General features: G+C 44.9%; 1 protein-coding gene across 4 annotated transcripts in view; it reads left to right on the top strand.

Annotated features, from left to right (window-relative positions):
- Nucleotides 1-25,205, top strand: part of Wdr24 (WD repeat domain 24) — a 121,637-nt gene that overhangs the window by 78,544 nt on the left and 17,888 nt on the right. For all 4 annotated transcript variants that reach the window (XM_069312917.1, XM_045757029.2, XM_069312918.1 and 1 more), the window contains 4 exons: nucleotides 10,915-11,048; nucleotides 14,930-15,058; nucleotides 17,556-17,767; nucleotides 19,745-19,920. In XM_069312917.1, coding sequence (XP_069169018.1) covers nucleotides 10,915-11,048; nucleotides 14,930-15,058; nucleotides 17,556-17,767; nucleotides 19,745-19,920 — 651 coding nt within the window. The remainder of the gene's footprint in view (nucleotides 1-10,914; nucleotides 11,049-14,929; nucleotides 15,059-17,555; nucleotides 17,768-19,744; nucleotides 19,921-25,205) is intronic.

The following is a 25,205-nucleotide window of genomic DNA, read 5'->3' on the forward strand; positions in this document are numbered from 1 at the left end:
AAGTTGGTCAAACCTACACACTGTTGCACCATCAGCAAGATAACATATATATATAGAAAACCAGCATTTGAATGCAATAACATATACCAGTATAAATGTTCATTGATACTTCAGTATAAAAAAACTCCTTGACGCAAGAATGCCAACAGTCACTCACCTCTCACTGCGTCTTGCACGCTAATGACAACCAAACACTATCAACTCCCTACTAGTAATCCACCAGAACTTCCCCTTCCACCTCTGGAAGTTCACTACCCTATTTCTTTAGGTTCTTCCGGGCTTCACTACCAGGATCCTCTGCAGCTCCTCCAGGCTGCTATCATGAAGTTTCCTTGAGCAACTACGGTGCTTCACCCTTCTGCTAGGGTCCTCCACAGCTCTCTTGGCTGCTACACCATGAAGTTTCCCCGAGCAAGTATGGTGCTTCTCCACCTCTACAGAAGCACGTGACACTCCTCTTCACTGCTGCTTCTCCTCACAGCTCGAGGTCCTCTGCTCCACTACCTTGGAGTCTCATCAGCTACTTCATCTGCTGGCTTCGAAGTTCTCAGCAACTTCTTCCCCAAAAGACAAACCTGCAACCCATCGACACTCCAATAAAATGTTCCCCTTTAACACATAAACAAAAAATATTCACACAATATGTTTGCCTCAAACCTCTATCTGTTCTCTACATACAGTGAGAGTGGACTCCCCCGTTTTGGGCGGGTCCATACTCCACCTCGCCTGGCGGCGGCGTCCTCACTCGCTGGGAGGGTCTTCCTCCATCCGGAGCCAGGCTCCCTCAGTCGTCCGCCAGCGCTCAGAGAGGACGGACGTCGCTCCGTGTTCCTCCCTCTTCACTCTCCTATTTCAGGCCTTCTGCCTTATTAAAACATGTCTAACTTATAAATAAACATCGCTACTGTCGCTGGGCACACGACCAACTACAATGCAATCACTATGAACTGGCGTATATCGTGCTTACCACAGATTAACTGGTCGAGGGCGCTTCTTCCTCTGACGAGGCTTGGTCAGGGCGCTCCACGGCCCACAATAATGCCTCCGGGCGGCTTAATATTCACTAATTATCGTCCACGACTTGAGACCACACGTCCCCAGCTCTATTCCACAGCTGGTACGTCTGCACACTTCTCTTCTCTTAGAGATATATCACTAGGGGTTCCCTTCTGACGGGAGCTCAACGAAGCGCGGCTTCCCCCTGCGATGTCTGGCACTCAAGTGATGTCAAGGTCCTCCGGAAGCGAGCCTCACGCCTCCAGCAAAATGTCCACATCTCCTAGCCAGTCATTTATCTATTTCCTTACTTACTGCCCATAATCTTAAACTGTTACACATATCCAACCAACTATTTTACATATGTGTTATCACCTCAAATTTTGCTAGACCTTCTAGTTAGGTCAGGCTTGCTGAATAACTCTCAAGGAGGGAGACTCGTTTCTCCTGTAGGCTGAGATCATAACATATGCTAATGTCAGACTTTGGCATCAGTCATGCGTATGGAGTTCTGTGGGCCTACCGGGGACCACGAGCCAGAACCTGGCCCCCTCAGAGAGGCATGGGAAGCAATGGCCTATAGTAACCCCCCATGTGGTTGGAAGCATTCTATGTCTGCTATCAACCGGGTCAGGCACCCAGAATGGTAAGCGTCCCAAAACAAACCCCTATTCTGGTGAAAATTGCTACCAAAAGCTGAACAAGTGGATAGAACTTCTCCAAAAGAAACGAGCAAACGAGCATGACGTCACACGTCATCGCGCCACTGTCTGTGCAGTTCCCCCCTCCCCGTGAGGGGAAAGGGGCATCCCAGACCCCCGCCTGGCTATCCACCCTTCAGTTCTGAGGTTGATGCTTTAGGTAACGGTTGTGTGCTCTGGCTCCAGTGGTTGTTTCAGTACTGTGCCTAGAGTGTGGTGACTGTCTTCTAGGTGGTGCATGAGCCGGGAGTGATTCCCCAGTACTCGGGCTGCATGCACCTAGGGTTTCCTTCCCTAGTTGCCCTGTAAGTACTGCCCTTGGGGCTTGGGGTTACCTTCCCCAATTTCCTTGGGTTCTGCCTCTGCTAGGCCATTTAATGCTTGGTTTTCGGCCGCCCTTTGTATGCTGGGGTGTTCTGTCTCCCTTATTCACCTTAGGGTGAGGGGGCAGTTTTGCACTGGCTGGGGAGCAGGGTACTGTGCAGCTTGTTTTCACCAATCATAGTGGCCGGCTCTGGTCCGCCTGGGTACGCTGTCCTCTTGCGGGGTTTTCTTTTTCTTTTTGTTTATCTGCCTGATGGGGGTCTGCCTTGGTTCTTACCCCCTGTGTACTGAGTATTCTTCCTTCTTCCGGTGGTTCCCCCTGCTAATTCCCCGTGAGTGTACAAGTCCCGGGGGTTCAGTTCTTAGAAGGTTGTTTGGTAGACTTGGGCGCTGGTTAGCAGTAGCCTGCCTGAGATTACCTGGGCGTGAATTCCGTAAACGCTCAGGACCCTGGAAATCCCCTAGGGGGCGCGTGGGTTCATTGAATGTGACCCCGGAGTTCCCCCTTGCTTTGTGCGAGTTCGAGGAGTGCTCTGTCCCCTTGTCTCAGGGTGACTCTCACTGTCTTTGCCTCCGTCTGCTGCCTGTGGACTTTGTGGCACCTTCGACCCGAAGTCCTTTGAGTATTGTTGCTTGTTTGTGACTCGGTTACCCTGTCTTATGTGTTATGTGGACTGTGCAAGTACAGGCAGCACGGGCGTTGCATGTTGCGTTTCGCTGGTAGCAACGCGCTAGGTAGTTTGCTCCCCGGAGGCCCCAAGGCTGCCCCGTTTTGGTTGGTGTGACGGGCTTGGGGTGTTAGTTGCTTCAGTTTTGTTCCTTTCCGCGCCCCCTTGTTCTTCCCCTGTAGTGGTCTTGAGACTCGGGCGGTCTCGGGGAATTCCCTTTCCGGGGTAGCGAAGGGGCCATTCAAGCCTGTTCCTCCAGCAGTGTTGTATGAGTCTGCCAGTGAGCTCCCTTCCTGGGAGGGAGCCGGTCAGCCGAGCGAACAGCACGCTGGACTTGTGATCCTGTGGTCCTGGGTTCGATCCCAGGCGCCGGCGAGAAACAATGGACAGAGTTTCTTTCACCCTATGCCCCTGTTACCTAACAGTAAAATAGGTACCTGGGTGTTAGTCAGCTGTCACGGGCTGCTTCCTGGGGGTGGAGGCCTGGTCGAGGACCGGGCTGTGGGGACACTAAAAAGCCCCGAAATCATCTCAAGATAACCTTAGTACTTGTCCGGCTGCCCTGGAATTTCTTGTGAGGCTGGGCTTTGGGGAAACGGCTCAGGCCCCGGGACCTGCCTTGTGGGTTCCTGGGGCTAGTGAGGGGCTGACGTTGGACCCCCGCCTGGATTTTTTTACCCTCTGGGCGGGGCTTGCAGTTACGAGGAGTGGGGATTTTCTCCCCCCCCCCCCCCCTCTCCGTACATGTTTTTGGGAGTCGGCCCCTTCCCGGGATTGGTTCCTTGTCCCTTGGATCCGTCGGGTCTGTCCTGTTGGTGGGTACATTTCTCCACCCTTCTTCTTGGGACAGGCCTTCATCATTATGTTCCCCCTCTTCTCGGGGTTATGCATGACTTTTGGTCTCGGGTGCGACTTTGCCTTCTGTGCCTTCGTGCTTCACGATTGCTTCTTTCTGTTCTAGAAGGATCGGGAAGGTTTTCTTTCTTCCTGTATTATTGGAACGTCTGTCGTTTTCTGGTCCTTTCTGGGGCTTGTTGGTCCTTTCTCCGAGCTTCCTGGTTTTCGGTTTCTCTTCTCTCTGTGCACTGTCCTGCACTGCACAGGGTTGCCAGATTTGGCTCCTTGTAGCCCAAATGGGAAACTGTGCTGTCTCTTTTTGCTCCTTACTGCTCTTTTCGACTACAGTTGACGGCTGCCCTGTGTACTCTCATCTCGGATTCAGTCGTTAACAACACTATTTTGTCTGGTTTTTCTAGTCGCGTTTGTGGTTTCTTTCTTCAGCTCACAACTTCTAGCAACCCACATCTGGCATCCCTGCTGCGCATGCACCGTGGTTGGTTGTTTTGATGTGGGCGGTGTACACGTATGCTGGGGTTCTGTGTTCTTTTCTCTCGGGCGCTTCTCCTCTCGCTCCTCTTAATTCTTCAGTCCATGCCCCGTAGCTCCTGGGGGTGTTCTGGATTGCTGCTATGGAGAGGACGCTGAGTTTTCCCTGTGTATGGGTGTGGGGCTCCTCCTTTGCCTATACCCTACTCTTCTCCTGCATGTGCGGCTCTGCCTTCTTCCACTGGCGGTGCTTCCGGAATCTTCTCTGCTACGTTGTGTAATTACCTAAGTCTAGTTACAGGATGAGAGCTACGCTCGTGGTGTCCCATCTTCCCAGCACTCTTTGCCATATAACGCTTTGAAACTACTGACGGTCTTGGCCTCCACCACCTTCTCACGTAACTTGTTCCAACCGTCTACCACTCTGTTTGCGAAAATGAATTTTCTTATATTTCTTCGGCATCTGTGTTTAGCTAGTTTAAATCTATGACCTCTTGTTCTTAAAGTTCCAGGTCTCAGGAAATCTTCCCTATCGATTTTATCAGTTCCTGTTACTATTTTGTACGTAGTGATCATATCACCTCTTTTTCTTCTGTCTTCTAGTTTTGGCATATTTAATGCCTCTAACCTCTCCTCGTAGCTCTTGCCCTTCAATTCTGGGAGCGACATAGTAGCATGTCTTTGCACCTTTTCCAGTTTGTTGATGTGCTTCTTAAGATATGGGCACCACACAACCACTGCATATTCTAGCTTTGGCCTAACAAAAGTCGTGAACAGTTTCTTTAGTATATCGCCATCCATGTATTTAAAAGCAATTCTGAAGTTAGAAAGCGTGGCATAGGCTCCTCGCACAATATTCTTTATGTGGTCCTCAGGTGATAGTTTTCTATCTAGAACCACCCCTAGATCTCTTTCTTTATCAGAATTCTTTAAAGATTTCTCACATAATAATATATAGGTTGTGTGGGGTCTATGTTCTATTCCACATTCCATAACATGGCATTTATTAACATTAAATTCCATTTGCCAAGTGGTGCTCCATATACTTATTTTGTCCAGGTCATCTTGAAGAGCATGACAAACATCTGAGTATCTTATCCTTCCTATTATCTTAGCATCATCAGCAAACATGTTCATATAATTCTGTATACCAACTGGTAGATCATTTATGTAGACAATAAACATCACTGGTGCAAGAACTGAACCCTGTGGTACTCCACTTGTGACATTTCTCCAGTCCAATACATTGCCTCTGATTACTGCCCTCATTTTTCTGTCAGTCAGAAAAATTTTCATCCATGTTAGAAGCTTACCTGTCACCCCTCCAATATTTTCCAGTTTCCAAAACAAACTCTTATGTGAAACTCTGTCGAAAGCCTTTTTTAGGTCCAGATAGATGCAGTCAACCCAACCATCTTTCCTGTAATATCTGTTGCTCGATCATAGAAACTGAGTAAATTCGATACACAGGATCTTCCAGATTGAAAACCATACTGTCTGTCTGATATTATATCATTTCTCTCCAGGTGTTCTACCCATTTAGTTTTAATTATTATTTCCAATATTTTGACTATTACACTTGTCAATGATACAGGTCTATTATTAAGGGGGTCTTCCCTGCTTCCACTTTTGTAGATTGGAACTATATTAGCCTTTTTCCACACATCAGCTACAACTCCTGTAAACAGGGATGCCAGAAAAATCAGTTGAAGTGGAATGCTGAGCTCAGGTGCACATTCTCTCTGAACCCATGGTGAAACTCCATCTGGACCAACTGCTTTGTTCTTATTTAGCTCCTTGAGCATTTTTTCCACTTCGTCTCTAGACACCTCTATGTGCTCTATGTTGTTCTCTGGAATTCTTATTGTGTCTAGTTCCCTGAAGATTTCATTTTGTACAAACACACTTTGGAACTTTTCGTTTAATGTTTCACATATTTCCTTTTCATTTTCCGTGAATTTATTTCCCATTTTCAACCTCTGAATATTATCCTTTACCTGCAATATGTGGTTTATGAATTTATAGAATAGACCTGGTTCTGTTTTACATTTGTCTGCAATCCCTTTTTCAAAATTTCTTTCTGCCTCTCTCCTCACTGCTGTGTAGTTGTTTCTCGCATCTTTGTATCGCTGGTATGTTTGGGGGTTTGGACTCTTCCTGTATTGATTCCATTTTTGTGTCTTTTGGTCTCTGGCCCTCTCGCAATTTCTGTTGAACCAATCCCGTGACTCATTTGTGTCTACGTTCTGCAGATGAGTTTATGTGGCTGTGGCATCTCTTTCGGTTAGGTGCTGGTTCATGGTTTTTGTATACAAATATAAGAACATCAGAACACAGGTGACTGCAGCAGGCCTATTGGGCCATACGAGGCAGCTCCTATTTATACCCATCCAGTCCCACTCTTATGCATATCCATCCCATGCTTGAGTTCAGCTATGGGGCCCCACCTCCACCAGGTTACAAGGTACAGTGGTGGGGTTTATGTTATGGAGTTAGTATTGCTTTCTGGATGTTCTGAGGGGGACATTTTGCTGCAGTTTTCATACTGTGGATGTGTGTGTTGGGGATTGGTTGTGGCATTTGTTTGGCCCTTCCGTGCTTCTTCCTGGGGCCTTCCTTGTTCGTCTGGGTTAATGGTTGCCAGGGGGGGTCATGGCCCCGTTTTTCGTTGTCTTATCTGGGTCACTCATTCCTTGCCCGTCTTGCAGTGCCTGGCTTAGCCCTTCCATATACTGTACATTGGATTCTCTGTTCAGTACTTAGCTAGTTATATATCCCTAGTTGTGTTTGCGGGAGTTGAGCTTTGGCTTTTTGATCCCGCTTCTCACCTGTCATTCGCTCATGTGCAGGTTCCTGTGCCTGCTGGGCACAGGAACTTTTTCTTTTTTCTATCTTCTCTGTGCTTGAAGCTGTGTGTGGTGTCATCCTCCATCACATCTCTTCCTCATGCGTTCCGCTTGTCTCCTACTCTGACACTGCTATACTTCTTCGTTCCTCATCTTTCTTCTACACTCTTGTCCCTGGCCATTGGTGCTGGGGCTTTTCTTCTGGTCTTTTTCTTGTGTTTTTCCATTTTCTCATTTTGTCCAACACATGATTGTGTGTTTTGTTTGTGCCTTTTGGCTCTCCTGTTACCAGATTTGGGTTCCTGATTGTCTGGCTTACCCTGCTTGTTGGCATTTTCATGGTCTTTCGGTGTCCCTTCTCTAGGGTCTCGTATCGGGACTGTCATCTCCGATCTCCTGGCCTGCTCGCTGGAGTTGACATGCTTTTCTATACAGCAGATGTTCCATCTCCTCCTCTGCTAGCTTGGGTTTCTGGCTCTGCTGGCTCTGTGGTCGTACCCGAGATCTTCCCATGGCTCCGCCTCTTCCTGGGCTCAGTAGGCCCATGGCAGGGCTGGTTCGGTTCTGTCTTGGGTCTCTCACCTTCTGTTGGTGGTCGGGTGGCTTCGTTGATGGTGTCCCACCTGCGTGCTTCTTCTTGGCGGCAGTGTGGGGTTTTTTGGCGGTCCTTCCTTTTCCTTCTGTCCCTTCTTGGGTAGCTGCGTTTGTTGGCGTGGTCTTGTCCTTCTCTTGTCCTTCTCTTGTTGAGGTTCGGGGCCGTCATTGTGCCCCATACTGTCGCCTCGTATCGTGCGGAGTTGGCGGAGCCGCTTCATCTTGCTTGCGGTATTGTTGTTACATCTGTGCCGTTTCACAAGCTGTCTCATGCATCGTTTCACCTCCGGCCTGCTCATGCGGCGCCTGAGCCGTCCTGGTTATTGGACAGTCCTCTCTTTTCTTTCTTCTCCACAGTTTGTTGTGGCCCCCCTTCAGTTCAGGTTTGTTTCTCAGAGGCTCTTTTTTCTGTTGGCATTGGCCTCTAGAGGTCGGGTCAGTGAACTTAATGCTCTCCTCCGGCGCAGGGGTTTTCTGCTCCTTTGGTTGTGGCGATAGGTTTGTTTGTCTGCAGCCGTCTCCTTCGTTTTTGGTGAAGATTGAGACTACTGCTTTCCGGAGGGGTCCTTCGGTTGTTGATGATTGGCTAGTCAAGCCGGGGGTGCATCATGTTTTCTGTCCGATTGCAGCCATCTGCCATTATTTGCGCGCCACGGCCTCTGTGTCCGGGGACGCGCTTTGGGTTGATTCGGTTTCCCTTCTTCCCTGTTCGAGGGTGTGGGTCTCCCAGGTCGTTTGCAGGGTTGGTAGGGCTAGCCAGCCTGCCGTCTATCCCCGTGCCCATGAGTTTCCGAGTTCACTGCTCTTGCTGCCGTTTATGGCAACATGTCCTGGGCTGACTTTCGGGCGTAGGGTCATACAGGGTCTTGGTACTTGTTATCTCGTGAACGTTCCTGGGCCTTGGCGGGTCTGTGTCGCTTTGGGTCGGAGGTTGCAGTCAGTTGTCTCGGCTTCGAGTTTAGTAGTGAGCAGCGACCACCTCCTGGGTATGTCCCTTTACTTTTCCTCTGTAGGTAGTTAGCTCCAGGGAGCTGAAGGGGCTCCCCCCAGAAAACCAGTGTTGAATGTAATGAAATGCCTTTTTCTGGGTGAGACCCGGAAAATGGCATTTCCGGGTCCCTCCCTCCCCCCGGTCGGCATTTTTTTCGTGTGTTTTGACATCCAGCCTCAGAACTGAATGATGGATAACCGGGTGGGGGTCTGGGGCTCCCCCCTTCCCCCTCCCGGGGAAGGGGGAGCTGAGCAGAAAACGGCGCGGCGACCTGTGACGTCATGCTCGTTTGCTCGTTTCTTTTTGGGGAGTTCTAGCCACTTATTCGGCTTTTGGTAGCAATTTTCACGATAATAGGGGTTTGTTTTGGGATGCTTGCCTTTCTGAGTGCCTGACCCGGTCAATGGCAGACATAGACTGCTTCCAACCTCACGGGGGGTTTCTATAGGCCATTGCTTCCCTTGCCTCTCTGAGGGGGGCCAGGTTCTGGCTCGTGGTCCCCGGTAGGCCCATAGAACTCCATACACATGACTGATGCCAAAGTCTGACATTAGCATATCAGCCTGGATAAGCTTCTGGGAGTCTCCGGGTCTCGCCCAGAAAATAGCGCTTCATTACATTCAACGCTGGTTTTTTGTAAGTGGTTTTCAAGCGCCTTGTATGTTCCTTGTAGCTTAGTTTCACTTCGGCTCTTGTTTCAGAATTTCATTCCTGCCACCATCAGCAAAGATCGTTAACCACGGGAGTTACTTTGTCTGGATTTTCAAACATCTTTTAGAAGAGTCCAATGATGTACCTTGTTGGTTTGATGTTCTCTGCCGATGTACAAGTCTGGACTTTCTAACGCAAATCTACCACCATTTGTATGGTGCTCAGGGGGTTGAGTTGTTGGTATCTCATCTGTGTCTTTTGTTGCAGCAACAGAATGAAGTTTCTTGGGGCTCCTTTCGCCTCTTGTCTCTCATAGTTGTGTTTCTTCTGTGTCCATTCCTGCAGTGTTGTCCTTTCTTGGGTAATTTCCTTTATACTTTATACAAACATATACATATACATACTTTATACAAACTTTATACAAACTACCAGCCAAACTACCAGCCCTGAAGCTACTGTATCTCACTGAGATAACTTCCAACTACTAGGTCACATCAGCTGTAGAGTTGTTTGGCCTACCAGGTACCAGAAGTAGAACATGGGCCCTCCTTCAGAGAGGCACAAAGCAGATGACATGCCACCATCCCACCGAGAAAGCATCCAGAAAGTCGGTGAACTAATATAGATTACTGCTGGGTTTTAAGAGACTGATGCCTCAAAACTACCAAATAAAACTCGCCTCAACAAACAATCGAATCTCTCAAAACAAGCATGAGCTCATTAGCACTATCCTCCACTAGTTGGGAACCCAGAGCCTCTGGTATCCTCTTGACTACGAAGCCAGTTGTCACTGATGCTGATTGTGCAGTTCATTCACTGTAAGGCTCCTGGGTCATCAGTTCACTGTGGCAGGTCCCACTGCTTCTCAGCTAAGTGCTGGTCATCCTTGAACTTTCTCCTGCAGGGGCCATTTGCTTCTATGCATTGGTAGGTTAGGTTAAGTGGGATGCATGGGTTCATAGGTTTCTAGTTAAGTTGGCACTTTGTATTTTTTACATTGTGGCAAGTCAAGAGAATGGGCTGTATAATCAGCTTCATGAAATCTGATGCCAAAAGTTTTTTTCTCACACTTCTTTACCATGCTATGTTAAATCTGATTTCCTTATGATCAATATTCCCTAACTCATTCCCTGTTTTGATCATTTTTAGTGTCTCCTTGTTGGCCAGCAGCAAGTCTTAATATATTATTTTCCTGTGTTGGCTCCATAATATACTGTACTGTATTTATAAGAAAGTCATAACCCAATTCATACAACGTTTTGCTTTAGTATGTCCTGTTTTATTTATCCAGTTTATTGTTCTCAAATTTAACTCTCCCATAATGCAAGCAATGTTGGACAGATGCCCTAGAATCTTAGGGACTTGATGATGAGACTTGAGATGTCTCATTTAATTTTCATAGTAAATGCTATATTAACCATCATTGATGGTATTCTAGGTCTCTACACACAGAAATCACAATAGCGTGATGCATCAAATGAACAGAACCACAAGGGCCGTGACGAGGATTCGAACCTACGTCCGAGAACATCCCAGACGCTGCCTTAATCGACTGAGCTACGACATGGTATAAGAATTGCAACCAGAAATTCTACTGAATTTACTTGAATAATCAGCTTCATGAAATCTGTAAAAATCAATTGTGTAAAATCCTGGTTTATGTCTCGGAGAGAATGCAGAATTTCTGGTTGCAATTCTTATACCATGTTGTAGCTCAGTCGATTAAGGCAGCGTTTGGGATGCTCTCGGACGTAGGTTCGAATCCTCGTCACAGCCATTGTGGATTTGTTTATTCTAGGTCTCCTTTTCTGTTTTAGGTGTCACTTACATGGCAGATGCTACAGATGCTCTATGTGGGTGTTGGTGGTAGTGATCACTTGTCAGGTCTTCAGGGATCCAACAGAGATGATCCGACAATACAGCCAGACACCAGCTTGGAAAATGAACAGAGGTAGTAGTAGATATATATAATGGTGTTCTATGAATATTCAGTTTAATGTTTCGTTGATGTCAAAGTACTCCAATATCTTATCTGGTAATATTTTGTAAAGCTATTTCATAGGATATTATTACTATTTCTCACATTTAAGGGCCTGGGGAGCTTTATTATGATACTCGTAAATAGTTTTTGCAGCGAGTCATGTTTTCTCAAAGTAAAGCTCAAAGTGGCATGAAACAACAGATCAGTTGAATATTCTGATGCCTTATTGTTCCATTTCAGTTATTTTGTGGGACAAACTACCAGCCAATATCTTTTCTGACAACTTGGATCTTTAATCACTAAAAAAAAAAAATAGCTGAACAATGTACAAGGCCTTCATGTTGCCACTCCATCACGTGGAACTATGAAGGTTAAAACTTAAGAATGGAATAATTCTACCTTGATGTGTGAAGAGACCAATGTGTACCACATTTCACATAGTTCTTCCCTCTCATTCAGGAACTACCATAGTCTTGTCCTACAGGCTCATCTCTTATACTGAAGTTTTCATTGGAGTATTACAAGAAACCATATTAAATAGTGGAATGAGTATAATTTGTAAAACAAGAGTTATTTTATGCCATTGTAAACTCCAGTTTAACAATGTGCATATGGAACAATGCTTCTGTAGTGCCTGAGTGGAAACCTTAATTGTGGTATATGTTGGGGCCTTCATAAACCCATGAAAAATCAGCCTATTCTTTGGCAATAATGATTATACTATAGTAGCTTCTCATGACACAGTAGCAGTGAGTGAATCTTGCATGTCTTGGACCCCAATATGAGTCTGGTGTTACTGTTAAAAAGTTAATTCATAGGCATTGTTTCTTTCAATGCTGGTTAAGGATAATTGGACTTGGTGCCTTTGACTTATATTGTGGTTTATTTATGATGTTGGTATTGTAAAAAGATTACAAATGAATACAGTGGTACCTCGGTTTACGAATGCCCCTCTTCATGAACTTTTTGGGTTACAAGCCTGATTTCTTCGGAAAATTTTAATTGGGTTACGAACTTTTACCTCGGGATATGAGTTTGTTAATACGCATATGGCCAACCTAGCACATGGTGGCACGGCGATCGCGCCTCCGTTTCCCATTGCCTCCCGCCTAGTAACTATCCCGCCTGATTTTTTTGCAAGGATTTACAATTTCTTTTGAGATTTTTGGCTATTTGAACATAAAAGTTGTTATTATACATCTCGCCATGGGTCCCAAGAAAGCCAGTGGTAAGGTTCAAGGCAAGAAAACACATGTGAGAATGACCACAGAGGAAAAACAAAAGATCATTCGTAAACTTGAAAATGGTACACGTGTTGTTGAACTAGCTAGGCAGTATAACAAATCTTCAAAGGAGGAGGAGGAGGCCGTAGAGGATGTCCCTTCCTCATTAATTAAGAAAATGTGTGCAGTATGGGAAGAACTGCAAAGTTTTGCTGAAAAGAATCACCCAGATAAAGCTTTAACCCTTAAAGTGCGCATCACGTCATATGACGTGCTGGACGTTGTACCAGTAAACTGCGCATCACGTCATATGATGTGTTGGAGTACTACGCAAGATTTAAACAGCCCGCGGATACACGGGGTTCACCACACCTTCATCAGGGCTCTTGTAAACAGACGCCATTTTAAAAAAAAATCGTGGGCCAAACTCCCGGGTGTTATTGGCCTCAGTATTGAGTGAGCAACCAAGCCTGATGCACACAGCATGAGCTAACAGCACTGCTGTTCAGCTTGTGACCACAGCATCGCCTAAAAATGCCAAATTATACTTGTTCATGCTATTATGTAGCGATGATATTATTACAGAAGACCCCGGACTGTGATAAAACTGACCAGGGTTCTGATAATAGCAGGATTGTGGTGATATTTAGCGCTGTGCGCCATGGAAGGAGGTGTAATGCTGTGGGAGGGAGGGTGGTGGCGATGTCTTTTGACTGTGTGTGGCCACCTTTTATTGACTGCACTCACCATACCAGCTTAGTGGTTCGCTATGGTGAACACAAATGTAGATACTTATATATAACGTGCGTATAGAGGGTATAAACAGCAAGAGAAGGTTTGGAGCCGCCATTTTGGTGAGAGCGGTGGCGTCGTCTGCACGACACCACCGTGCAGACGACGGTGTTGTTTACTGGTTACCACAATGGTCTTTGGGCACCATACCAGTTTATTTGTACAAGTATGATGAATAAAACAGGTAGATATTTATATATAATGTGTGTATATAGCGTAATAACACCACACAGTGTTGTTGGAGGAGAAATATTAGTGCGTCTGGCCTTGAGGGCGGCCGCCGATCAGCTGACTGTGTGAGTAGCCACATCTCTGTGCCTTTACTCACCATACAAGCTTAGATGCACAGTTATGGTGAACAAAACATGTAGATACTTATATATAACATCTGTATATAAGATATATAGCGTAATAACACCACACAGTATTGTTGGAGGAGAAATATTAGTGCGTCTGACCTTGAGGGCGGCCGCCGATCAGCTGACTGTGTGAGTAGCCACATCTCTGTGCCTTTACTCACCATACAAGCTTAGATGCACAGCTATGGTGAACAAAACATGTAGATACTTATATATAACGTCTGTATATAGTGAATTATAGCAAAAACATTATTGTGGGAGGAGAATGAGGGTGAGTCAGATGACTGGAGGGAGGGCGGGAGTGGCTGGCTGGTACACGGCGGTCACTCCTCATTACTTTTTGACTCATAATAGCTACTTAGTGGTTCGTTATAGTGAACAAAACATGCAAATACTTATATATAACCTGTGCTTATAGTGTAATAACTGACAAAGTATTTGTTCACTGATTGATGAACATACTGTAATTGAATCAACAATATGCACACCATATTTTTGAGTACACCAACGATTCACTCATTTTATTATATAAATATATCAAACTACACACTATTGAATAATATTACAGCAAAAAAAGTATGAAAAATCAATCAGAGACATTGAAATAATTCGGTAATTATCTCTTTGTGGCAACTCTGGCCTGACAGCTTGCGAGCAACAGACTGCCTGGGACACACTCTGAGTCAGCGCCTATAATTTGCCAGACTTCCCCGCCCTATAGCGGGCAATATATGCCACTTACGATTTTTTTATTATTTTTTCCGTGATCAGTGAACACAAATTAACAGAAATTTTTTTTTTTTTTTTTTTCAAAATGACATGCGCCTGTGGGGATGGCAGGATATTAGACCCCAAGCATGTTAAGGGTTAACAGGCTATTGCATTAAACTTATTAATGGCAATGTGATGTCTTACTACAGACAAGTGTTACAAAGAAGGGAAAAACAATCTTCAAGAAAAACAGTGAGAAAATCATGCAGTGAGCCAGACGCAGGTCCTAGTGGTATGCAGGCAAAATATGCCAGAGTGTGTACCCCAGAGAAGTCATAACTGCCTGTTGTTATAATGGAAGGGGACTCCCCTTCCAAACAGTAATACCTCTCCTCCTCCCCCTGCTCACCGTCTTCCATATGCTAACAGCATCAGTAAAAGTAAGTACAGTAATAGCTTGTACATACTTTTGTAGTGAAGATTTGGGTGAATTAGGTATAAAATTTACTCTGAAGTGAATTTTTTTGGGAGTCAGGAACGAATTAATTCATTTCCCATTATTTCTTATGGGGAAATTTGCTTCGGTTTACGAATTTTCGGGTTACGAACTATCTTCAGGAACGGATTAAATACGTAAACCGAGGTGCGCCTGTATATATTTTTAATATGTAGTGGATATTTTATTCTAATTTATGATTCAATAATGTGAATGATTTTTGGGCAGTTTCTTTATGTCATCTTAAAAATGTAAGCCTTTTGCATGCAGGTCATCGCGTCATTTCTCCGGGGGTGATGCTGGTGGAGACACATCTGGAGGAGGCTTTAGTGCAGAGGAAGGGGAAACTGAGACCGATGATACTGACAACCATGACCTTAAGCTTACTAATATTGCTAGGTGAGTTCTGCCTCTCAGCAAATTATCTCTAAAGCTTATGACTTGTAGTATTTGAAGGCGGGCCTATATTTCCAAATTCTCAAGCTCTAAAATGCAAGTTTCTTTATGAGCAAGGTCCCCTTGATTATTCCTCAGCCAGTGCTAGAATGGATAGACCTGGATAAATATTGATTTGGAAATAGGATGTTTGATTTATGAAACTAATTGCTGGATGACACAATAGATGTGAAATTGCTTTGTTGTTTCAAGCATAAGTTAGACATAGAGATGAATGAGTTTGGGGCGGATGTAAATAGGAACTGTCTCAAATGGGCATATAGACCTTCTGCAATCTCACAAATTTTTATTTTTTCTTATGCTAACAGTATTTCATTCAGTATTTCATTCAATATTCAGTATTAATCTAACAGTATTTCATTCAAACTGTCATAACCTTGGCAACCCTTGCTTACCTTGCCAGGAGAGTAGTAAAGTGAAATCTCTCTATAATAACCCTGTATTTAATAAATCTGAAGCCTATATAAGTATGAGCAAATTTATCATAACCTATCTTAATCCAATACTAAATAAAAACATAAAATCACAAAATTAATTTATTATGCAATCTTCATTTTGACTGTCACATATAACAGAGCAATTGTCACATATGACAGAGCAATTATTTATAAATAGTTGCATATCAAAATTATAACTGACAATTATTTGCAGGTACACACAAAGCCTAATATCAATTTTAGATAATAAAGCCTCCTTCATCTTGTAACACGAATATGTCAAGTAAATTTTCTGGCCAATGGAAATTTATTTCTACTTTCTGAGAGAGCCCTATATATGGTTCCCTGTTGCTACATCCTGGATAGCTCTACCAATTCGATATACAACAGTCCCTTGCGAGTCCTAAAAAGCTTATTGGAGACCAGAGGGCAAAACCTGGTCCCTTCACAAAGGCACAAGGAACAGAGGATTGAAGATCACTCTTAATTGAAGAAAAAACTGCCAGAAAGGTAGGGTGAACCAAAACAGACAACAGCCAGGTAAAAAAGAAGAAAATCAACTAAAAATTAAGTAGTATAGTATCAGATCATAATATATAAAAAATAATCAACTGACTGCTAACAATCCACCATGCAGTCTGACAGCCATTCAGTTTTGATCCGATGGATAAAACCCCTGACAGTTCGCTTGCAGCTCCTACTATTTCATCTCTTTCATTTCTGGCGAAGAACGAGACGGCGGCCTTCCGGAGGGGGCCCTTGGGGTCACTGATGCTTGGTTGGTCAGGCTGATGCTTGGTTGGTCATGTGCTTTGTCCGGGTGCGGCTCTTCACCGTTATCTGCGCACCTCGGCTTCTGTGTCCGGGGATGCACTCTGGGTTGATCTGGTCTCCCTCATTCCCTGTTCCAGGGCTCGGGTCTCCCTCTTCGTCTGCAGGGCTATTAAGTCTAGCCAGCCTGTGGTCTACCCTTGTGCCCATGACATTCATAAGTTAAATGTGTTTTGACACCCCCAGTACTAGGAAATTCATAAGTTTAGCAGTGGTGTTCGGCAACATGTCTTGGTCTGACATTGGGCACGGGAGGGGTTTAGGAGGTCGAACAGGGCCCTGACCGCCCGTTATCTGGTCAGTATTCCTGGTTCTGGTTGTTTGTGTGTAGTTTTCGATCTCAGGTTGCAGCCAGTTGTCTCAACTTCAAGTTGATGTGCGCATGGCACCCGCCTCCTGGGTAAGTTCCTCTTTTACCTGTCTTTGGTTAGGTAGCTCCAGGGAGTTGGAGGGGATTCCCCCAGAAAACCAGCGTTGAATGTAATGAAACGCCATTTTCTGGGTGAGCCTGAAGGCTCCGTGGCACCTTCCCTCCCTCTGGTTGGCGGTTTTGTTTTTTTATGCTTAGCCTCTGAATGGAGGTGAGAGTAGCTGGCACTGGGGGTCTGGGGCTCTCCCCTCCCCCTCCCAGGGAGGAAAGGGCGGGCTTGGACAAGTGGCACGGTGGTGGTGTATGACGTTTGCTTGTTTGCTTGTTTCTTAAAGTTTTGGGGAGTTTTGCCTCTGTTCGGTCTTCAGTTCTAATTTTTTACCAAGTAGGGTCTGTTTTGTTATGCCTACCTTTCTGGGCGCCTAACCCTGGTTGATGCCAGACACGGAATGCTCCCAAACACATGGGGGGGAGGGTTCTATAGGCTATTGCTCCCTGTGCCTTTCTGAGGGAGGGCCAGGTCCTGGCTCGTGGTCCCTGGTAGGCGGAACTCCATTAACTAACGCCCCAGACTAATATAGCATATATCAGTCCGATAGCTGCAGGGAGCCTCCGGGGCTCACCCAGAAAATGGCGTTTTATTACATTCAATGCTTGTTTTTTCTTAATTTTTCAAATCATTCTGTCTATCCATATCTGCTTATTGCCTTTGTACTTTTGGACTTTTGTATGTCATTTAATTTTATATATATATTTCTTTGTAGTGATATGATAATTAACCAGGACTTTTTCTTTTATACAGTGGTATGACAATTAACCAGGACTTTTTCTTTGGGGATGGTGAAATTAACCAAATACCTTTTGATTATGACAATCTCAATAACATGGACACTAGTCAAGACTGGACACTTCCTAATGAAGCTTTTGAGCCACGTCACGATATTTTGCACAGATCAGCTATTCCACTACAGGAATTTTCATCGAAGTGTTCACCTAGAGAAATTCAGGACACTGGTAAGTAAATTTAGGTACTTACAGTAGAGATACCTAATGGTGTTTTCTTGCTTATTATTCTGCAAAGTTTCCTTACGCTCTCTTAAGATCAGATCAGATTTTGTTGACTGGAACAACACCTAGTATTGTTCCAATAGAGCAGTGGTTCATAATTAATCCCTGACTCACAACCCAAACCTGGACAGTTTAACCATTTTGAGTGGGTCATCAAGGGTCTCCAGCGAATGAAGTTGACTTTCACTTTTATATCTGGGCTTTCACAGTTAGTTGCTTCCTAAGGTAAGAATCTGCTGTGTTCTGTTACACAGGACACTCATTCAGGACAACATTATGGCATTGGCACAACATGGATCTTTTCAAAATATCGCTGCATGGTCATTAAAGGTGCTAGGAAGTCACTGGAGTAAAAGGCTATCTTGGCCAGAATTATAATTAATGACTAGTCATTAATCAGTCATTAAATCATCAATGAATCAGTTGTTAACACTTTAAGAGTGCAATACATATATAACTGTGGTGAGTAACTATTGGGGGACAGCACACCACAGCTATGTATGGTTGGGAGTACCAAGATTTAAAAGTTCCGCAGCTACACGGGGTTCACCTCGGCTTCCTCAGGGCTCTTGTAAACAGACGCCATTTTTTAAAAATCGTGGGCAACATTCCCAGGTGTGTGAGTCTCAGTACTGAGTGAGCAACCATGGCTTGCACAGGCAGCATGAGCTAACAGCACTGCTGTTCAGCTTGTGACAACAGCATGGCCTAAAAATGCCAAAATATATATATAACTGGTATTTTTTAGCCATGATAGTATTACAGAAGAACCTGACTGTGATAAAGACTGTATAATGTTCAAATATCGGTGAACACAATGCTGTTCAAGTTGTCCCTCTTTTACTTATCTTTGGGTATCTAGCTCCAGGGAGCCGACGGGGCTCCCCTCAGAAAACCAAAATTGAATGTAATACACGCCATTTCCTGGGTGAGCCCCGGATGCTCCCTGGCACCCTCCCTCCCTCTGGTCAGCAGTTTTTGTTTCTGATTGATCAGTCTCCAAACTGGCGGTGTAGCGGCGTCTTAGTCGGCCGTGGGCCTCCCGCTCCCCCTTCATTGGAAGGGGGGGGGGGCAGCACAAACGAGCGATGCAAGTCGCTCACTTTGCTTGTTACCTTGATGAGGATTTGCTTGTTACCTTGTTTTTCTTCTCGGGAGTTCTTAGGGGTCTGTTTTGGGGCTCCTACCTTTCTGGGTGCCTTAGCCCATTCGATGGCAGACATAAATATACTCTATAAGAGTGAAGTTTTCATAGGCCATTGCTCTCTACGCCTCTCTGAGGGAACCAGGTTCTGGCTCATGGTTCCCAGTAGGCATAAGAACTCCATATGACTGATGGTATAGACTAATATTGCTAATATCAGTCTGATAGCTCCAGGAAGCCTCCGGGTTCCCCAGAAAATGGTGTTTCATTACATTCAATGCTAGTTTTTTTTTTTAGTTGATGTCTTCCAAATCTGCCCATGCCTCATAGAGAGCCAGGTTATGGTCCTTGCACCCAGTAGCCTTAGGTGGGTCTCAGAAGCCTGGTGCAGTTTCCTACGGCCCCTGTGCTATAGCTTGAAGTAGCCCACCTGAAAAGGTCATTTCATTACATCCAATGCTTAATTCTGTTTGTGAATTTATATTTGTATTTGCAATTTATGAATAGCTGTTAATAGGCTTTGATCTGCTCTCTGCAAGGAAAAAAGTTAATAAATAATAGGTTATGTTACAGGAATATAACAGATTAAAGAAAGAATATATGATTAGTGTGGAAAATTGCCCTGTATACCTTGGTTATGGCTTCATATTAAGATGAATAAATATATAATTTATGCATCCTTTCATAGATTAGACAAGTCATTCTATATATTTTCATCATCATTCCCTCCAAACTTGTGTTTTTCAAGTCACTTAATAAGGTTTTTGTTTTTTTGTTAGGCGGTGTTTCTGGCTATGTGATGGAAACTCCTTCACTACTGAGTGAGGTGCGAGGGACTGAGATGCCAGCTTGGGGATGCTCTGAGCTTGTGGTAGAAATGCTTTACTACTATGCCAATCATGGTGATGTCCAAATGTCTGTGACGTGTGTTATTGTTCTTGGTGACAGACTCAAGGTACCTTATAATATATACTCTGTTCAGTCATGGGAAAATTTTTAGCCGTTTTTGTACATGTTTTATTTCTGCATAAAATTATGTTTACCTTTTATTTACTCTAAAATTATATTTTAGATTTTTTGCTATATAAAACCATAGTTTCTGAGGGAAAGTCCTGTTGGCTTCCCGCAGCTATCCAGGCTGATATGGATATATTAGTTCTCTGGCATCAGTTAATGTGCATGGAGTTCTTCCCTACAGGGAACCATAAGCCAGAACCTGGCCCCCTCAGAGAGCAAGGAGGAGCAATGGCCTATAGAAACCCCCGTGTGGTTGGGAACATTCTATGTCCGCCATCGACCGGGTGTGGCACCCAGAAAGATAGGCACCCCAAAACCAATACTTTGGGGTGCCTATCTTTCGGTGGCAATACTTTAACCAAAACCCATTCTGGTTAAAGTATTGCCACCGAAAGCCAAACATGTGGGACAGAACTCCCCAAATGAAAATTAGCAAACGAGCATGATGTCATCACGTTGCCGCGCCGCTGTCGGTGCAATCCCCCCTCCATCCCCGGGAGGGAAAAGGGGAGCCCCAGACCCTCGTGCCGGCAATCCAACAGTCTTGATCCAATCTTTTCTAATGTGATACTGGCAGGTCATATGCCTCTGGCTCCTGTTTTGATTCCAGTTACTGTGCCTTGTGGCATGGTCTGTCTCTACAGGTGGTGTGTGAACCAGAAGTAATATTCTACGGTCCTTGGTTACATGCGCCTAGGGTTTCCTTCCCTAGGTGCCCTGTAAGTACTGCTCTTGGGGCTTGGGGCAGTACTTAAAGTACTTACAAGGTGACTCACTTCTGTAAGTCACCTTGGAATCTACCTCTGCTGTGTCATCTACTGCTTGGTACTTGGTAGCCCTTGGAGTCAGCTGGGGTTTTTGTTGCCCTTGTTTGCCTCTGGGTAGGAGGTAGTTTTTGTCACTGGTAAGGGCGCGGGGTACTGCACAGCTAGTTATCACCTATTATAGCAGCCGGCACTGTTCCGCCTGGGTACAATGTCCTCTTGCAGGGGTTTTTGTTTTCCCTGCCTGGTGGGGGGTCTGCCTTTGGTTGGTTGCCCCCTTTCTACAATTGGGGTCTTTTTTTATATACATCTCTGTGTTTTTGGTGGTACCCCTCTGCCAGGACCCCGTGAGTGGACACATCCCGGGGGTTCAGCTTTTAGAAGTTTGCTCAGTAGTTTTGGGTGCCATTGTCTCAGGGTGACAATCACCTGTTGTTCCTCCGCCATGCTTCCTGTCGGGTCAGTGATTCTTCTGACCCAGAGTTGTGCAATGTTGAGGGTGTAGGCAGCAGAGGCATTGAATGCTCGGGTTAGGGTGCCCCGAGACTGCCCCATTTTGGTTATAGGGACTCTGACTTGGGGGTGAAAGTTGCTTTGACTTTGATTCTGTCTGCCCCTCCTTGTCCTTGTCCTTCAGTGGTTCATCCGGTGCCCTCCACCCTCCCTTTGCTTCCGGCTCCAAATTGTCTGAGGGTTTCGGAGTCGAGGAAAGGTTTAGTTGGTGTTGAGATTAGGGCGGTCTTGGGAGTCTACTTTCGGGGTGGCAGCAGAGGCATTCAAGCCTAGTCCTCCAGCCAGAGCTTCTGGGTCTGACAAGTGGACCCCTTCATTCCTGCTTTTTCGGCTGCTCATGCCTTTTCTTTAGAGGCAGTGGGTTTGGAGGGCGGCTCAGCCCCGAGTCCTTGGGGTGAGGATTCCTGGGTGGGGGAGGGGTTGACTTGGGGGGCCTTGGACCCAGTTGGACCCCATCTGGGTTTTTGTACCCTTGGAGTGGGGCTTGGTGTTAAATGGAGGGTGGTTATCTTTCGCTCCCTCCTCGTACGAATTGGGTTTGACATCTACCCCTTCCCGATTTGGTTTCGTGATCCCGTGGGTTCCTCGATCCAGTCCTTCCGGAGATTTTTGGCTTCCCAAGCCCCGTCACATGTGGTGCAGGAAGCCCTTGCGGCTTACCTCCTGCGCGACCCAGATTATGCTTTCGTGATGGATCCGTGTTCCTTCGTAATTACCTAAGTGTAGTTACAGGATGAGAGCTACACTCGTGGTGTCCCGTCTTCCCAGCACTCTTTGTCATATAACGCTTTGAAACTACTGACGGTCTTGGCCTCCACCACCTTCTCACCTAACTTGTTCCAACCATCTACCACTCTGTTTGCGAAAGTGAATTTTCTTATATTTCTTCTGCATCTGTGTTTAGCTAGTTTAAATCTATGACCTCTTGTTCTTAAAGTTCCAGGTCTCAGGAAATCTTCCCTATCAATTTTATCAATTCCTGTTACTATTTTGTATGTAGTGATCATATCACCTTTTTTTCTTCTGTCTTCTAGTTTTGGCATATTTAATGCCTCTAACCTCTCCTCGTAGCTCTTGCCCTTCAGTTCTCGGAGCCACTTAGTAGCGTGTCTTTGCACCTTTTCCAGTTTGTTGATGTGCTTCTTAAGATATGGGCACCACACAACCGCTGCATATTCTAGCTTTGGCCTAACAAAAGTCGTGAACAAATTTTTTAGTATATCGCCATCCATGTATTTAAAAGCAATTCTGAAGTTAGAGAGTGTGGCATAGGCTCCTCGAACAATATTCTTTATGTGGTCCTCAGGTGATAGTTTTCTATCTAGAACCACCCCTAGATCTCTTTCTTTATCAGAATTCTTTAAAGATTTCTCACATAATATATATAGGTTGAGTGGGGTCTATGTTCTATTCCACATTCCATAACATGGCATTTATTAATATTAAATTCCATTTGCCAAGCGGTGCTCCATATACTTATTTTGTCCAGGTCTTCTTGAAGGGCATGACAATCATCTAAGTATCTTATCCTTCCTATTATCTTAGCATCATCAGCAAACATGTTCATATAATTCTGTATACCAACTGGTAGATCATTTATGTAGACAATAAACATCACTGGTGCAAGAACTGAACCCTGTGGCACTCCACTTGTGACATTTCTCCAGTCCAATACATTGCCTCTGATCACTGCCCTCATTTTTCTATCAGTCAGAAAATTTTTCATCTGTGTTAGAAGCTTACCTGTCACCCCTCCAATATTTTCCAGTTTCCAGAACAACCTCTTATATGGAACTCTGTCGAAAGCCTTTTTTAGGTCCAGATAGATGCAGTCAACCCAACCATCTCTTTCCTGTAATATCTCTGTTGCTCGATCATAGAAACTGAGTAAATTTGATACACAGGATCTTCCAGATCGAAAACCATACTGTCTGTCTGATATTATATCATTTCTCTCCAGGTGTTCTACCCATTTAGTTTTAATTATTTTTTCTAATATTTTGACTATTAAACTTGTCAATGATACAGGTCTATAATTAAGGGGGTCATCCCTGCTTCCACTTTTGTAGATTGGAACTATGTTAGCCTTTTTCCACACATCAGCTACAACTCCTGTAAACAGGGATGCCTGAGAAATCAATTGAAGTGGAATGTTGAGCTCAGGTGCACATTCTTTCAGAACCCATGGTGAAACTCCATCTGGACCAACTGCTTTGTTCTTGTTTAGCTCCTTGAGCATTTTTTCCACTTCATCTCTAGACACCTCTATGTTGTTCTCTGGAATTCTTATTGTGTCTGGTTCCCTGAAGATTTCATTTTGTACAAATACACTTTGGAACTTTTTGTTTAATGTTTCACACATTTCCTTTTCATTTTCCATGAATCTATTTCCCATTTTCAACCTCTGAATATTATCCTTTACCTGCAATTTGTTGTTTATGAATTTATAGAATAGACCTGGTTCTGTTTTACATTTGTCTGCAATCCCTTTTTCAAAATTTCTTTCTGCCTCTCTCCTCACTGCCGTGTAGTTGTTTCTTGCATCTTTGTATCGCTGGTATGTTTGGAGGTTTGGCCTCTTCCTGTATTGATTCCATTTTTGTGTCTTTTGGTCTCTGGCCCTCTCACAATTTCTATTGAACCAATCATGTTTCCTAGTTCTGCATCTCTGTTTTGGTATAAAAAAATTTGTGCCTTTATCATATATTTCACAAAACTTGACATACATCTCATTCACTTCCTTACCTAGCAACAAGTTTGTCCAATTATACTCACTAAAAAAATTTCTAAGATTGCCATAATGTCCTCTCCTAAAGTCAGGTTTTTCAATTGCATCAACCTTCTTATTTTCTTCCAGATTATAATGCATTGCATACATTATTCCCAAAAAGACATGGTCACTTTTACCCAAGGGAGGAAGGTACTGAATGTCAAATATTTCTTGCTTCTTCGTGTATGGATCTTCGTGTCTGTACTGGGTTTGTTATGAAGTTTCAGAGTCGTCCTGGTTAGCAGACTACCCACTCTTCTCGTTGGAGGCTTGGCACATCTTTTGTTGGTCCCGCGTGCTTGAGTGGAGGGAGGCTCAGACAGGGGTACAGGTTTTAATGGGGGCGAATTTGAGCATCTCAATGCATGTTTGTTCGCCCCTGCCCTTCTGCCAGGATATTGGTGTGATGCAGCTTCATGAGCAGGTTCCTTCCCTTTCAGCTGCCTTGGTCATGGAGGATTTGCGTACACGTGGCCTGCTGGCTTTAGCCCTGCGTTTCTTCTCCCTCCTGGAGCTGTCCTTTGATTGGCTTAAATTGAATGTGGAGGAGCTTGGGGGCCACCTCTGGGTCTGGTGTATTGCCTTCAGTGGTACATTTGTCATCTGCATTGTTGAAGCTGTTCGGGCCGCTCCTGCAGAATGTGGTTTCGCGGTATTTTGCTTCTCGACTTGCATATCGGCAGACGGTGCTTGCGTCTTCCTTGGAATTCGCTTGGGCCCTGGTTGTCTTCGCCTTTTTTGTCCGTTGCTGTTTGCAGAGTCTGTGGTTGTGCAGTGTCTGCAGGCAGCTTCGGCTAGTTGCCATCCTATGTCGGACTTGATAGTCCTCCGGGAGGCTTCCCAGAAGGATCGTGCCAGGGCTCGGGGTTCTTCCTGTCGTGATAGGTCAGTGGTACCAGATTCGAGGCAGATGCAGCCTTCGGTTCCATTTTTTGCTGGTCGACGAGAGGATCGTCCTGTATGCCACTTAGGTTCTCGTGAGGTGCTTCGGCCCTTTCGCTGTTCGTCCCATTGACAGGGCGATGGGGGGAGGCTCGCTCTGTTTACTTATGCCTGGTCCCACAATTAGTGGGTCTTTTGGGTCATTTCATGAGGTCAGTTGTGGCGTTGGGTGGCTGCTGCTCCTTCAGGGGGTTCATTACTGTCGGAGCAGGCCTCTTCTTCTGTGCTCTGTCG

The sequence above is a fragment of the Procambarus clarkii genome, chromosome 74 (genome assembly GCF_040958095.1).
Source record: "Procambarus clarkii isolate CNS0578487 chromosome 74, FALCON_Pclarkii_2.0, whole genome shotgun sequence".
In the NCBI taxonomy this organism is placed as follows: domain Eukaryota; kingdom Metazoa; phylum Arthropoda; class Malacostraca; order Decapoda; family Cambaridae; genus Procambarus; species Procambarus clarkii.